We start from the raw sequence: 16367 nt of genomic DNA on the forward strand, positions 1-16367 counted from the left end.
ACTAGATTCCTCACACTTATCATCAGCACCATTCACTACCCACACTAGATCCTCACACTTATCATCAGCACCATTCACTAACACACTAGATCCTCACACTTATCATCAGCACCATTCACTACCACACTAGATCCTCACACTTATCATCAGCACCATTCACTAACACACTAGATCCTCACACTTATCATCAGCACCATTCACTAACACACTAGACTAACTTACATCAGCACCATCTACACATGTCTCACACTTATCATCAGCACCATTCACTAACACACTAGTTCCTCACACTTATCATCAGCACATCACCATTCACTAACACACTAGATCCTCACACTTATCATCAGCACCATTCACTACACACACATAGTTCCTCACACTTATCATCAGCTACACCATTCACTCAGCCATTCACTACACACTAGTTCCTCACACTTATCATCAGCACCATTCACTAACACACTAGATCCTCACACTTATCATCAGCACCATTCACTAACAAACTAGTTCCTCACACTATCATCAGCACCATTCACACACAAACAACTAGTTCCTAACACATACACACTAGTGCTAATTAGTTATTTTTCTATCAAAATCAGGAGCACATGAATCAGTACTTTTCTTCTTCAGTTACAAAAGTTACTTACTTTACACCATTACCGCCATTTAGAAGTTTGAGCTTTTTATTTTCCGACAAAAGTCCGTGGCACTATGCCCTTTATATACATGGTGTACTGATTGCGCATCCACCAAAAGCTAAACAAGTTATTTCATATATTTTTTGTGTTGATTAGGCATACAAATACATGAGTAAACACCAATAATTGTTTAAGTAATAAGTATCGTTTATGCTCTGTGGGAGGTGAAGATTTTTCATAGTTTAGAAAATTTGATATCAAATGTAGGAATGCAACCGTCCAACAAAGTCCGCAAGAAAATTATACGATAGGGCCTTATACACTTGTATCGGGGTATATTTCATATGTAAAGTCATTTTAAATATCATGGTGCGAAGACTGACGATGAAATCTTACTATACACTAAATTAAAGCATAGGCCTCTGCAACAAGATAAACACACAGAATCACATCATTTGTCCCAAAATTATTTTTGAAGTATTAGATCAGGAGTTTAGGATTTGTAATTGTTGATAAATGAAACTTGTTGTCATTGTAGATTGCAAGATTTCAAGATTTATTATTTACTCATGACAGGTCACAAAAAATTAATAAAGGAAATAATGTATGGACACAACAATCAATAGACAAATCGAGATACATAATAATTATATTTTTCCTTATATGTTTAGAAGCCTAATTACTCTCTGAATAAAACAACTTACTTTACTTAGTAAAGTTGTATTGCACATAGCGAGCATGCAAACAGCGACGCCAAACTTCAAGGTTACACAGTTGACCACAATACACCGTCATTCAATTCTTTTGATATATACCAAATATTGGCGACCTCGTTCATTTTGTAATTTCGAAATAAACTGTCAGACCAGTAATATTTTTCTTGTATCATTGATTTTAAGTCTTTAAAGTCTAATTTTCTTGTAAAAAGACATATTTTTTTGTAATATACTCCAGTGGACCCCATTCATTTTCACTCCATTATGGTTCTTGATTAATGTCTTTGGGGACAAATCACAATTCTCTACTCAGTTTGTGCCATTGTAATGCCTTTTCTTGTCGGGGAAACCGGAGAGAGCTTTTGTGTTTGTCGCCGTCTGTCTGTCTGTCTGTCTGTCTGTCTGTCCGGATTTGGTTTCCAGATGATAACATGAGAACGAATTGGTGGATTTTGATCAAACTTCACACCATGGCAGCATATGAGAAAATACAGCTTGGGGTTGAATTTGGGATCGAAAGGTCAATTAAAAATGTCACTGTAACCGAAAATAGATTTTTTTCACAAATTTTACTTTCCGGGTGATACTTGAAAACACATCAACCGAACCAATAGATGTTTTTTTTATCAAACTTCACACAATGATAGCATATGAGAAAAAACAGCTTGGGATTGAAATTGAGGTCAAAAGGTCAACTACAAAAATCACTGTTACAAAACATAGATTGTTTCAAAAATGTTAGTTTCTGGACAACAACTTGAGAACACTATAACAGATTTGTTCAAGCTTCATACAATGATAGTTTTGCTACAGGTTTACGACATAAAGTATTTTTAGTATTTTTTTTTTTTTTTTTTTTTTTGCGCGCGCGTCGTAAACCTGTGGCTTTACTAAGTAATAATAACTTAGATAAGGAAGTGTAATTGACAATAGGGGACGTATACGGCGGCGTATTAAGGCCACTACAAAGTTCTTGTACGTACAAATTAGTATCTTGTACGTACTAGATACTAAGTTGTACGTACAAGATACTAAGTTGTACGTACAAGATACTAACTTGTACGTACAAGATAATAACTTGTACGTACAAGATAAATAAAATTTTGTAGTGGCCTTAATACGCCGCCGTAGACGTACGTGTCACTGAGTTGCTTGCAATACTTACTGTAAGCTTGTTTCACAAAGTATTTTCTTTAATGTTTCTCTAAAATTGTCTCCCCATTATTCTTATAGGTTCTTTTTTCTTTGTCTCTACGGCTGTTTATCGATTAATCCCGTGTAATGCTTGTACTCGAGGTTTTCGAAAGCGATGTACCATTTATTCATTTTGGACAAAGTGCCGGTAGTAATCTTGGTCAAACTGCGTTTCACCATGCGGTGTTTACTTGTGTGTCCAGGCACGTAGCTACCATAGACTCCTGTACCCCCGTGCATCCACATCATTTTCATGTTCATATTAAAATCAATACATCCTCTATACTCCATGGGTTCCGATCACTTACCATCTCTTCACCCCTTGAATATCTCATAGTAAAATTGGAGGCAACAGAACAGGTAATTTAGTCATTTGATGTACATTAAGAGTACACTGTGTACATACATGTAACACATTGGATGTTTTTCATGTTTCCAGTTAAGAGTTTAATAGAATCTTTAACCCCCTTTGGAGTGAGACAGGAGAATCTCAACCCGAGGGATAAGATTCTTAAGTTGTCAAACATGAGGCTTTGCCAAGTGTTTGACAGCTTAAGAATCTTATCCCGAGGGTTGAAATCTCCTGTCTTACCCAAAAGAGGGTGAATGATTCTTTTTCTTTTACCCCGTGCACCACTTTGTGTCTCTAATAAACGTGTCACTTAGGCAAGCGAGGATGACGTGACCTCAAAGAGTCGCCGTCTTCGCCGTCTTTGTGACGTCATTTCAATGTTGTCGTGACGTTATAATACTATTACCGCGACGTCATGATACTGTCGCATGACGGCATACCCTTGTTGAGCACGTGCGAAGATCTCGTGTAACCCTAGGGTCAGATAGAAAAATCTCACACTGGTAAAACTGTGGATATCCCTGTCTGGGGTAAGAGAAAAATGCAATCTAATAGGCAGATATATGTTTTTCTTTCATACCTACGGGTTTAAATACTGACTGGTCTAAGGCAATACATTCATGCCGCCTGGCTACCCATTTCTATTTCCTCGGTAAAATTTTAACATTTTTTTCACAAACTTTACTGGTTTTACTATAATGATGCAAACAAGGGATTTTTTTTTTGAAAATGTCACGTGTTTTTATGTATGAAAATTAGACTTTCAGCCGTGGATTTCTTTGAATTTGTTTCAAAATGGCGAGAAATTATAGTTGTAAAATTACAATAAAACGCCGAGGTATGAAAGAAAAATACTATTTCATAAGTGGATATGAAGTATGGGGATGTGGATATGAAGGATGGGGATATCCCCATCCTTCATATCATCATATGAAAAAGTCTTATGATATTTGGGTTGCCAAACCATTCGGAATTTGCTAACCGGTTAATCAATAAATTTAACATTGATATAAACAGCAGTAATTTAAGAAGCTCTTATACATAACAAAAGTAATAATTTAATGTATTTGCGCTACAGTCTTAGCGCGTTCAAATAAAACCAAGTCCATCTCGCTTTTTAACTGATTTTTATTTAACTCCGATACTTCTGGATAAATGTCTTAGTATATTGGTAGCTAAATTCCATATACATGTCAATGACCACTTTTTAAAGTATATAATCGATCAAGACCTCGTACATGATTACAACAGGAGTTCTTTGTTGAACTAATTAAGCTGTTGCAGCGAGTCGTGAAAAGCTTATGACAGAAAATTAATCCACAGTAAACTTTACATACATTATATTCATGTATTCAACTACAGTTTTATCATCCAACTTCGAATTGACCATGTTAGAGGAATCTGTAAATACTACCTAGTAACATCATAACCCAAGTTTGGAATCCGAAGCATGTCTCAAATAAGATGCATTTTGCAATACATTGTATGATCTCCAATGGTCACCAAAATGTGTATTAAGGACAAGCGGACGCGCTGTGAAATGTTTTCGCCACATTAACCAACAGATAAGTGACGATGGCCCCTGATACTGATCCGACCTGTGTCATTGCTCCACACCACAGCAGCGCCCTCTTCCCTTCCTTCCGGAACAACGTTGCCAGGGAGACCTTGGAGAAGACCATGAGGAAGGCCATCACTACCCATACCGTTACCTAGAAACAAGAAATGGAGGTAAAGTTGATTATTGTGTTATTGGTCAAGTAAAAAGGGGTTTTATTCTAGACATAAATTTTAATTTGGTTCTCCCACCATATAAAGGTCATTTGAAAGAAAGCACAGAAGATTTGGGAGGATTACACAGATTTTTTTCTAAATTCAGTGGACTAATAATAATACATGTATGTATCTTACCACAACATACGGTCCTGCCGATTCTTCATACAACACCGGGGAGGGGCTTTGGACAGCCGTAACAACGATGAAAGTCGACAAAGCCGTTCCAACGAAGGTTAGAATACTGATGACGAGGCTTGTCGGAACCGGAAGTAATAAAGCCACCACACAAGCCGACGGGTTAGCAATATTTGCAAGTGTCATCGCGAGGTGGTAGGCATTGTAGCCGTAGGGAAGACACGAATACGTCTGGATAGACGGGAGGACGCCATTGGTAAGAGCATTAATCCAAACCACTAAACACAAGAAGTAAAGATAATTCTTAGTGGACATTGAATGGTGAGGAGCTGGTGGCGCGTTCAACACCACATCGCTTTCCAGACCATGAATAAGAGATTCACCCACTTCTGTTGGCTTATCGTTCCGTGATTTAGACGTCTGTAACTCCATAGGGTCTGTATTGCTGCAGAGTTTCTTTTTTGTAACATGTTCCTTCTTGAAGTACGGTAGGTAATTCAATAATGAAAATGCCAATCCACATAATATCATCATAGCAAAGAGAAACAAAAAGAAATGTTCGACGGGAAAATAAGGTTCTTGATAGATGGTTTGGATTTCGAATGAAGACAGGTTAGTCGTTGTGTCCATAATAGAGACATTTTTACACGATATTTTCCCAACGCCTTGTGCCAGGGCAACAAGACTTGGTATCAACCCACTCATGCCTTCTCCAATGAAATATCCGGTCATATATTGCACTCTAAATAAGGACATGAATGGCAGGAAGAGGACGGATGATGTGCAGTCGACTACGGACAAGAAGAAATGTAAGGTCATCAGGGCAGTGCTGTGTTCCTCTCCTGCCACTACGGAGGTATTCTTCCAGAAGAATGACAGCAGAAGACAGGCAAGAGCTCCGATTGTGAGGATGGTATATATATAACCACCTTCTCGTTTAGTTTATCATTGGTAAGTATGTAGGCCAGAGTGACAAAGATCGGTCCAATGTTGGCTGGCTGCATAATCATGATCAAATACGAGGGTAAGGCCCAGCCCTCGGGCAGGTGTGGTACGAGGACAGGTAGTTCTATTAATAAACCATTGACGGCTACCCAGGAAGCCACGCCGAATAGGATCACGGTTAGGTACAGCAGAATGTTGATTTCCCCATATTGACACCGTCTTCCTCCAGGCATTATGAACTATGGTATAGTGTCAGTAGACTCTGTACCAAACCATACACTGCAATCCATTAAAATACAATTCTTTATGTGACTTTTTGGAAATGTATTTAACATATTCCAAAGTCATTAATATTACCATACAATGTATATTATTTTGTTTTTTCTATTAAATGCCTTTTTTTTTTTTTTTTTTTTTTGTAATTCTGATCGAAAGTTTTATTGGGAAGAACCCTACCGCCACGTTGATGATAGTTAACACAGGGAATTTTATTCTGAAAAATACCTCTTAACGGTGAGGAACGACGAGAATGTGATAAAATCAATAATAAATTGTATATAAAACTATATAACTGAATATCAATATTGAAATCTAGTTTTTGAATCAATTCAAAATTAAAGCAAAATTTCGTGAAGCAATAAAGAAATCACACAACTATCTTAAAACAAAGATCATTTATGTTTAAAGATTAGTAAACGTATTCGAACTTGATGTTTTAATGCAATAAATTTAGTGTTTTTTTGTTTTTCGTTCCGTTATCTTCTACATGAGAGAGCTAACATCTGATTCCTGGTAAACCCTGAGAGTGTAAAACACAATCGACTATTACTTGATATAAAATATATACTTACCAACAATGTGCCTGTACCAGTGACGAATTAGATATGACCAGCAGGTGTTCCACGCTAACATTAAATATTGATGATATATTAAAGCAGTGTAAATAAAACTAGACAAACTACAACATAAAATACGAATTTATCATCAGCACCATTCACTACCACACTAGTTCCTCACACTTATCATCAGCACCATTCACTACCACACTAGTTCCTCACACTTATCATCAGCACCATTCACTACCACACTAGTTCCTCACACTTATCATCAGCACCATTCACTAACACACTAGTTCCTCACACTTATCATCAGCACCATTCACTACCACACTAGTTCCTCACACTTATCATCAGCACCATTCACTAACACACTAGTTCCTCACACTTATCATCAGCACCATTCACTACCACACTAGTTCCTCACACTTATCATCAGCACCATTCACTAACACACTAGTTCCTCACACTTATCATCAGCACCATTCACTAACACACTAGTTCCTCACACTTATCATCAGCACCATTCACTAACACACTAGTTCCTCACACTTATCATCAGCACCATTCACTAACACACTAGTTCCTCACACTTATCATCAGCACCATTCACTAACACACTAGTTCCTCACACTTATCATCAGCACCATTCACTAACACACTAGTTCCTCACACTTATCATCAGCACCATTCACTAACACACTAGTTCCTCACACTTATCATCAGCACCATTCACTAACACACTAGTTCCTCACACTTATCATCAGCACCATTCACTAACACACTAGATCCTCACACTTATCATCAGCACCATTCACTAACACACTAGTTCCTCACACTTATCATCAGCACCATTCACTAACACACTAGATCCTCACACTTATCATCAGCACCATTCACTAACACACTAGTTCCTCACACTTATCATCAGCACCATTCACTAACACACTAGTTCCTCACACTTATCATCAGCACCATTCACTAACACACTAGATCCTCACACTTATCATCAGCACCATTCACTACCACACTAGTTCCTCACACTTATCATCAGCACCATTCACTACCACACTAGTTCCTCACACTTATCATCAGCACCATTCACTACCACACTAGTTCCTCACACTTATCATCAGCACCATTCACTAACACACTAGATCCTCACACTTATCATCAGCACCATTCACTAACACACTAGATCCTCACACTTATCATCAGCACCATTCACTAACACACTAGATCCTCACACTTATCATCAGCACCATTCACTAACACACTAGATCCTCACACTTATCATCAGCACCATTCACCTAACACACTAGATCCTCACACTTATCATCAGCACCATTCACTAACACACTAGTCCTCACACTTATCATCAGCACCATTCACTACCACACTAGATCCTCACACTTATCATCAGCACCATTCACTACCACACTAGATCCTCACACTTATCATCAGCACCATTCACACCACACTAGTTCCTCACACTTATCATCAGCACCATTCACTAACACACTAGATCCTCACACTTATCATCAGCACCATTCACTAACACACTAGTTCCTCACACTTATCATCAGCACCATTCACTCACACTAGTTCCTCACACTTCATCAGCACCATTCACTAACACACTAGTCCACACACTTATCATCAGCACCATTCACTAACACACTAGTTCCTCACACTTATCATCAGCACCATTCACTACACACTAGTCCCAACTATTCCTCACACTTATCATCAGCACACATTCACTACCACACTAGTTCCTCACACTTATCATCAGCACCATTCACTAACACACTAGTTCCTCACACTTATCATCAGCACCATCACTCACTCCACACTAGTCCTCACAGTTCCTCACACTATCATCAGCACCATTCACTAACACACTAGATCCTCACACTTATCATCAGCACCATTCACTACCACACTAGTTCCTCACACTTATATCAGCATCAGCACCATTCACTAATCCTCACACTTATCATCAGCACCATTCCTAACAAACTAGTTCCTCACACTAGTGCTAATTAGTCATTTCTCTATCAAAATCAGGAGCACATGAATCAATACTTTTCTTCTTCAGTTACAAAAGTTACTTACTTTACACCATTTAGAAGTTTGAGCTTTTTATTTTCCGACAAAAGTCCGTGGCACTATGCCCTTTATATACATGGTGTACTGATTGCGCATCCACCAAAAGCTAAACAAGTTATTTCATATATTTTTTGTGTTGATTAGGCATACAAATACATGAGTAAACACCAATAATTGTTTAAGTGATAAGTATCGTTTATGCTCTGTGGGAGGTGAAGATTTTTCATAGTTTAGAAAATTTGAAATCAAATGTAGGAATGCAACCGTCCAACAAAGTCCGCAAGAAAATTATACGATAGGGCCTTATACACTTGTATCGGGGTATATTTCATATGTAAAGTCATTTTAAATATCATGGTGCGAAGACTGACGATGAAATCTTACTATACACTAAATTAAAGCATAGGCCTCTGCAACAAGATAAACACACAGAATCACATCATTTGTCCCAAAATTATTTTTGAAGTATTAGATCAGGAGTTTAGGATTTGTAATTGTTGATAAATGAAACTTGTTGTCATTGTAGATTGCAAGATTTCAAGATTTATTATTTACTCATGACAGGTCACAAAAAATTAATAAAGGAAATAATGTATGGACACAACAATCAATAGACAAATCGAGATACATAATAATTATATTTTTCCTTATATGTTTAGAAGCCTAATTACTCTCTGAATAAAACAACTTACTTTACTTAGTAAAGTTGTATTGCACATAGCGAGCATGCAAACAGCGACGCCAAACTTCAAGGTTACACAGTTGACCACAATACACCGTCATTCAATTCTTTTGATATATACCAAATATTGGCGACCTCGTTCATTTTGTAATTTCGAAATAAACTGTCAGACCAGTAATATTTTTCTTGTATCATTGATTTTAAGTCTTTAAAGTCTAATTTTCTTGTAAAAAGACATATTTTTTTGTAATATACTCCAGTTGACCCCATTCATTTTCACTCCATTATGGTTCTTGATTAATGTCTTTGGGGACAAATCACAATTCTCTACTCAGTTTGTGCCATTGTAATGCCTTTTTCTTGTCGGGGAAACCGGAGAGAGCTTTTGTGTTTGTCGCCGTCTGTCTGTCTGTCTGTCTGTCTGTCTGTCCGGATTTGGTTTCCAGATGATAACATGAGAACGAATTGGTGGATTTTGATCAAACTTCACACCATGGCAGCATATGAGAAAATACAGCTTGGGGTTGAATTTGGGATCGAAAGGTCAATTAAAAATGTCACTGTAACCGAAAATAGATTTTTTTCACAAATTTTACTTTCCGGGTGATACTTGAAAACACATCAACCGAACCAATAGATGTTTTTTTTATCAAACTTCACACAATGATAGCATATGAGAAAAAACAGCTTGGGATTGAAATTGAGGTCAAAAGGTCAACTACAAAAATCACTGTTACAAAACATAGATTGTTTCAAAAATGTTAGTTTCTGGACAACAACTTGAGAACACTATAACAGATTTGTTCAAGCTTCATACAATGATAGTTTTGCTACAGGTTTACGACATAAAGTATTTTTAGTATCTTTTTTTTTTTTTTTTTTTTTTGCGCGTCGCGCGGCGTATTAAGGCCACTACAAAGTTTTATTAATCTTGTACGTACAAGTTATTATCTTGTACGTACAAGAAGTATCTTGTACGTACAAATAGTAACTTGTACGTACAAGTTAAGTATCTTGTAACGTGACAACTTAGTATCTTGTACGTACAAGTTAGTATCTTGTACGTACAAGGCGTATTAGGGCCACTACAAAATTTTATTTATCTTGTACGTACAAGTTATTATCTTGTACGTACAAATTAGTATCTTGTACGTACAAGATACTAAGTTGTACGTACAAGATACTAAGTTGTACGAACAAGATACTAACTTGTACGTACAAGATAATAACTTGTACGTACAAGATAAATAAAATTTTGTAGTGGCCTTAATACGCCGCCGTAGACGTACGTGTCACTGAGTTGCTTGCAATACTTACTGTAAGCTTGTTTCACAAAGTATTTTCTTTAATGTTTCTCTAAAATTGTCTCCCCATTATTCTTATAGGTTCTTTTTTCTTTGTCTCTACGGCTGTTTATCGATTAATCCCGTGTAATGCTTGTACTCGAGGTTTTCGAAAGCGATGTACCATTTATTCATTTTGGACAAAGTGCCGGTAGTTAATCTTGGTCAAACTGCGTTTCACCATGCGGTGTTTACTTGTGTATCCAGGCACGTAGCTACCATAGACTCCTGTACCCCCGTGCATCCACATCATTTTCATGTTCATATTAAAATCAATACATTCTCTATACTCCATGGGTTCCGATCACTTACCATCTCTTCACCCCTTGAATATCTCATAGTAAAATTGGAGGCAACAGAACAGGTAATTTAGTCATTTGATGTACATTAAGAGTACACTGTGTACATACATGTAACACATTGGATGTGTTTTTCATGTTTCCAGTTAAGAGTTTAATAGAATCTTTAACCCCCTTTGGAGTGAGACAGGAGAATCTCAACCCGAGGGATAAGATTCTTAAGTTGTCAAACATGAGGCTTTGCCAAGTGTTTGACAGCTTAAGAATCTTATCCCGAGGGTTGAAATCTCCTGTCTTACCCAAAAGAGGGTGAATGATTCTTTTTCTTTTACCCCGTGCACCACTTTGTGTCTCTAATAAACGTGTCACTTAGGCAAGCGAGGATGACGTGACCTCAAAGAGTCGCCGTCTTCGCCGTCTTTGTGACGTCATTTCAATGTTGTCGTGACGTTATAATACTATTACCGCGACGTCATGATACTGTCGCATGACGGCATACCCTTGTTGAGCACGTGCGAAGATCTCGTGTAACCCTAGGGTCAGATAGAAAAATCTCACACTGGTAAAACTGTGGATATCCCTGTCTGGGGTAAGAGAAAAGTGCAATCTAATAGGCAGATATATGTTTTTCTTTCATACCTACGGGTTTAAATACTGACTGGTCTAAGGCAATACATTCATGCCGCCTGAGGCTGTATTGCATGGCTACCCATTTCTATTTCCTCGGTAAAATTTTAACATTTTTTTCACAAACTGTACTGGTTTTACTATAATGATGCAAACAAAGGATTTTTTTTTTAAATGTCACGTGTTTTTATGTATGAAAATTAGACTTTCAGCCGTGGATTTCTTTGAATTTGTTTCAAAATGGCGAGAAATTATAGTTGTAAAATTGCAATAAAACGCCGAGGTATGAAAGAAAAATACTATTTCATAAGTGGATATGAAGTATGGGGATGTGGATATGAAGGATGGGGATATCCCCATCCTTCATATCATCATATGAAAAAGTCTTATGATATTTGGGTTGCCAAACCATTCGGAATTTGCTAACCGGTTAATCAATAAATTTAACATTGATATAAACAGCAGTAATTTAAGAAGCTCTTATACATAACAAAAGTAATAATTTAATGTATTTGCGCTACAGTCTTAGCGCGTTCAAATAAAACCAAGTCCATCTCGCTTTTTTACTGATTTTTATTTAACTCCGATACTTCTGGATAAATGTCTTAGTATATTGGTAGCTAAATTCCATATACATGTCAATGACCACTTTTTAAAGTATATAATCGATCAAGACCTCGTACATGATTACAACAGGAGTTCTTTGTTGAACTAATTAAGCTGTTGCAGCGAGTCGTGAAAAGCTTATGACAGAAAATTAATTCACAGTAAACTTTACATACATTATATTCATGTATTCAACTACAGTTTTATCATCCAACTTCGAATTGACCATGTTAGAGGAATCTGTAAATACTACCTAGTAACATCATAACCCAAGTTTGGAATCCGAAGCATGTCTCAAATAAGATGCATATTGCAATACATTGTATGATCTCCAATGTGTCACCAAAATGTGTATTAAGAACAAGCGGACGCGCTGTGAAATGTTTTCGCCACATTAACCAACAGATAAGTGACGATGGCCCCTGATACTGATCCGACCTGTGTCATTGCTCCACACCACAGCAGCGCCCTCTTCCCTTCCTTCCGGAACAACGTTGCCAGGGAGACCTTGGAGAAGACCATGAGGAAGGCCATCACTACCCATACCGTTACCTAGAAACCAGAAATGGAGGTAAAGTTGATTATTGTGTTATTGGTCAAGTAAAAAGGGGTTTTATTCTAGACATAAATTTTAATTTGGTTCTCCCACCATATAAAGGTCATTTGAAAGAAAGCACAGAAGATTTGGGAGGATTACACAGATTTTTTTTTCTAAATTCAGTGGACTAATAATAATACATGCATGTATCTTACCACAACATACGGTCCTGCCGATTCTTCATACAACACCGGGGAGGGGCTTTGGACAGCCGTAACAACGATGAAAGTCGACAAAGCCGTTCCAACGAAGGTTAGAATACTGATGACGAGGCTTGTCGGAACCGGAAGTAATAAAGCCACCACACAAGCCGACGGGTTAGCAATATTTGCAAGTGTCATCGCGAGGTGGTAGGCATTGTAGCCGTAGGGAAGACACGAATACGTCTGGATAGACGGGAGGACGCCATTGGTAAGAGCATTAATCCAAACCACTAAACACAAGAAGTAAAGATAATTCTTAGTGGACATTGAATGGTGAGGAGCTGGTGGCGCGTTCAACACCACATCGCTTTCCAGACCATGAATAAGAGATTCACCCACTTCTGTTGGCTTATCGTTCCGTGATTTAGACGTCTGTAACTCCATAGGGTCTGTATTGCTGCAGAGTTTCTTTCTTGTAACATGTTCCTTCTTGAAGTACGGTAGGTAATTCAATAATGAAAATGCCAATCCACATAATATCATCATAGCAAAGAGAAACAAAAAGAAATGTTCGACGGGAAAATAAGGTTCTTGATAGATGGTTTGGATTTCGAATGAAGACAGGTTAGTCGTTGTGTCCATAATAGAGACATTTTTACACGATATTTTCCCAACGCCTTGTGCCAGGGCAACAAGACTTGGTATCAACCCACTCATGCCTTCTCCAATGAAATATCCGGTCATATATTGCACTCTAAATAAGGACATGAATGGCAGGAAGAGGACGGATGATGTGCAGTCGACTACGGACAAGAAGAAATGTAAGGTCATCAGGGCAGTGCTGTGTTCCTCTCCTGCCACTACGGAGGTATTCTTCCAGAAGAATGACAGCAGAAGACAGGCAAGAGCTCCGATTGTGAGGATGGTATATATAACCACCTTCTCGTTTAGTTTATCATTGGTAAGTATGTAGGCCAGAGTGACAAAGATCGGTCCAATGTTGGCTGGCTGCATAATCATGATCAAATACGAGGGTAAGGCCCAGCCCTCGGGCAGGTGTGGTACGAGGACAGGTAGTTCTATTAATAAACCATTGACGGCTACCCAGGAAGCCACGCCGAATAGGATCACGGTTAGGTACAGCAGAATGTTGATTTCCCCATATTGACACCGTCTTCCTCCAGGCATTATGAACTATGGTATAGTGTCAGTAGACTCTGTACCAAACCATACACTGCAATCCATTAAAATACAATTCTTTATGTGACTTTTTGGAAATGTATTTGACATATTCCAAAGTCATTAATATTACCATACAATGTATATCATTTTGTTTTTCTATTAAATGCCGTCTTTCCATGTTCTTTTTTTTTTTTTTTTGTAATTCTGATCGAAAGTTTTATTGGGAAGAACCCTACCGCCACGTTGATGATAGTTAACACAGGGAATTTTATTCTGAAAAATACCTCTTAACGGTGAGGAACGACAAGAATGTGATAAAATCAATAATAAATTGTATATAAAACTATATAACTGAATATCAATATTGAAATCTAGTTTTTGAATCAATTCAAAATTAAAGCAAAATTTCGTGAAGCAATAAAGAAATCACACAACTATCTTAAAACAAAGATCATTTATGTTTAAAGATTAGTAAACGTATTCGAACTTGATGTTTTAATGCAATAAATTTAGTTTTTTTTTTTGCTTTTCGTTCCGTTATCTTCTACATGAGAGAGCTAACATCTGATTCCTGGTAAACCCTGAGAGTGTAAAACACAATCGACTATTACTTGATATAAAATATATACTTACCAACAATGTGCCTGTACCAGTGACGAATTAGATATGACCAGCAGGTGTTCCACACTAACATTAAATATTGATGATATATTAAAGCAGTGTAAATAAAACTAGACAAACTACAACATAAAATACGGACTTATCATCAGCACCATTCACTAACACACTAGTTCCTCACACTTATCATCAGCACCATTCACTAACACACTAGTTCCTCACACTTATCATCAGCACCATTCACTACACCACACTAGTTCCTCACACTTATCATCAGCACCATTCACTATTACACACATAGCACATTCCTACACACTTCCCCATCATCAGCACCATTCACTACCACACTAGTTCCTCACACTATCATCAGCACCATTCACTACACACTAGTTCCACACTTATCATCAGCACCATTCACTAACACACTAGTTCCTCACACTTATCATCAGCACCATTCACTAACCTAGTCTCACACTTACATCAGCACCATCCTACACATCCTCAACTTATCCACACCTTCACTACCGCCATCCTCACACTTATCATCAGCACCATTCACTAACACACTAGTTTCCTCACACTTATCATCAGCACCATTCACTAACACACTAGATCCTCACACTTATCATCAGCACCATTCACTACACACTAGTCCTCACACACATCAGCACACTAATCCTCACACTATCACACACCATTCACTAACACTTCACATCATCAGCACCATTCACTAACACACTAGTTCCTCACACTTATCATCAGCACCATTCACTACACACTAGATCCTCACACTTATCATCAGCACCATTCACTACCACACTAGTTCCTCACACTTATCATCAGCACCATTCACTAAACACACTAGATCCTCACACTTATCATCAGCACCATTCACTACCACACTAGATCCTCACACTTATCATCAGCACCATTCACTAACACACTAGATCCTCTCACACTTATCATCAGCACCATTCACTACCACACTAGTTCCTCACACTTATCATCAGCACCATTCACTACCACACTAGATCCTCACACTTATCATCAGCACCATTCACTAACACACTAGATCCTCACACTTATCATCAGCACCATTCACTACCACACTAGTTCCTCACACTTATCATCAGCACCATTCACTAACACACTAGTTCCTCACACTTATCATCAGCACCATTCACTACCACACTAGTTCCTCACACTTATCATCAGCACCATTCACTACCACACTAGTTCCTCACACTTATACCATCAGCACATCACCATTCCTAATCACACTAGTTCCTCACACTTATCATCAGCACCATTCACTAACACACTAGTTCCTCACACTTATCATCAGCACCATTCACTACCACACTAGTTCCTCACACTTATCATCAGCACCATTCACTAACACACTAGTTCCTCACACTTATCATCAGCACCATTCACTACCACACTAGTTCCTCACACTTATCATCAGCACCATTCACTAACACACTAGATCCTCACACTTATCATCAGCACCATTCACTACCACACTAGTTCCTCACACTTATCATCAGCACCATTCACTA

General features: G+C 38.0%; 1 protein-coding gene and 1 pseudogene across 2 annotated transcripts; both read right to left on the reverse strand.

The window, feature by feature from the left end:
* Positions 1-4030: 4030 nt before the first annotated feature.
* On the reverse strand, positions 4031-6686 carry LOC138316966 (solute carrier family 52, riboflavin transporter, member 3-B-like; annotated as a pseudogene).
* Positions 6687-12219: 5533 nt separating this feature from the next.
* LOC138316967 (solute carrier family 52, riboflavin transporter, member 3-B-like) lies at positions 12220-14905 on the reverse strand. Of its 2 annotated transcripts, XM_069258600.1 has the most exons (3): positions 14821-14905; positions 13018-14239; positions 12220-12816 (listed from the first exon to the last, which is right to left on the reverse strand). In XM_069258600.1, the coding sequence occupies exons 2-3, from the start codon at positions 14191-14193 to the stop codon at positions 12619-12621; spliced, it is 1374 nt and encodes a 457-aa protein (XP_069114701.1). In that variant the 5' UTR covers positions 14194-14239; positions 14821-14905; the 3' UTR covers positions 12220-12618. The 2 variants fall into 2 exon arrangements, with proteins under 2 accessions (XP_069114701.1, XP_069114700.1); XM_069258599.1 differs by lacking the exon at positions 14821-14905 and having other exon boundaries at positions 13018-14802.
* Positions 14906-16367: the final 1462 nt, after the last annotated feature.

Source organism: Argopecten irradians, chromosome 2, assembly GCF_041381155.1.
Source record: "Argopecten irradians isolate NY chromosome 2, Ai_NY, whole genome shotgun sequence".
NCBI lineage: Eukaryota > Metazoa > Mollusca > Bivalvia > Pectinida > Pectinidae > Argopecten > Argopecten irradians.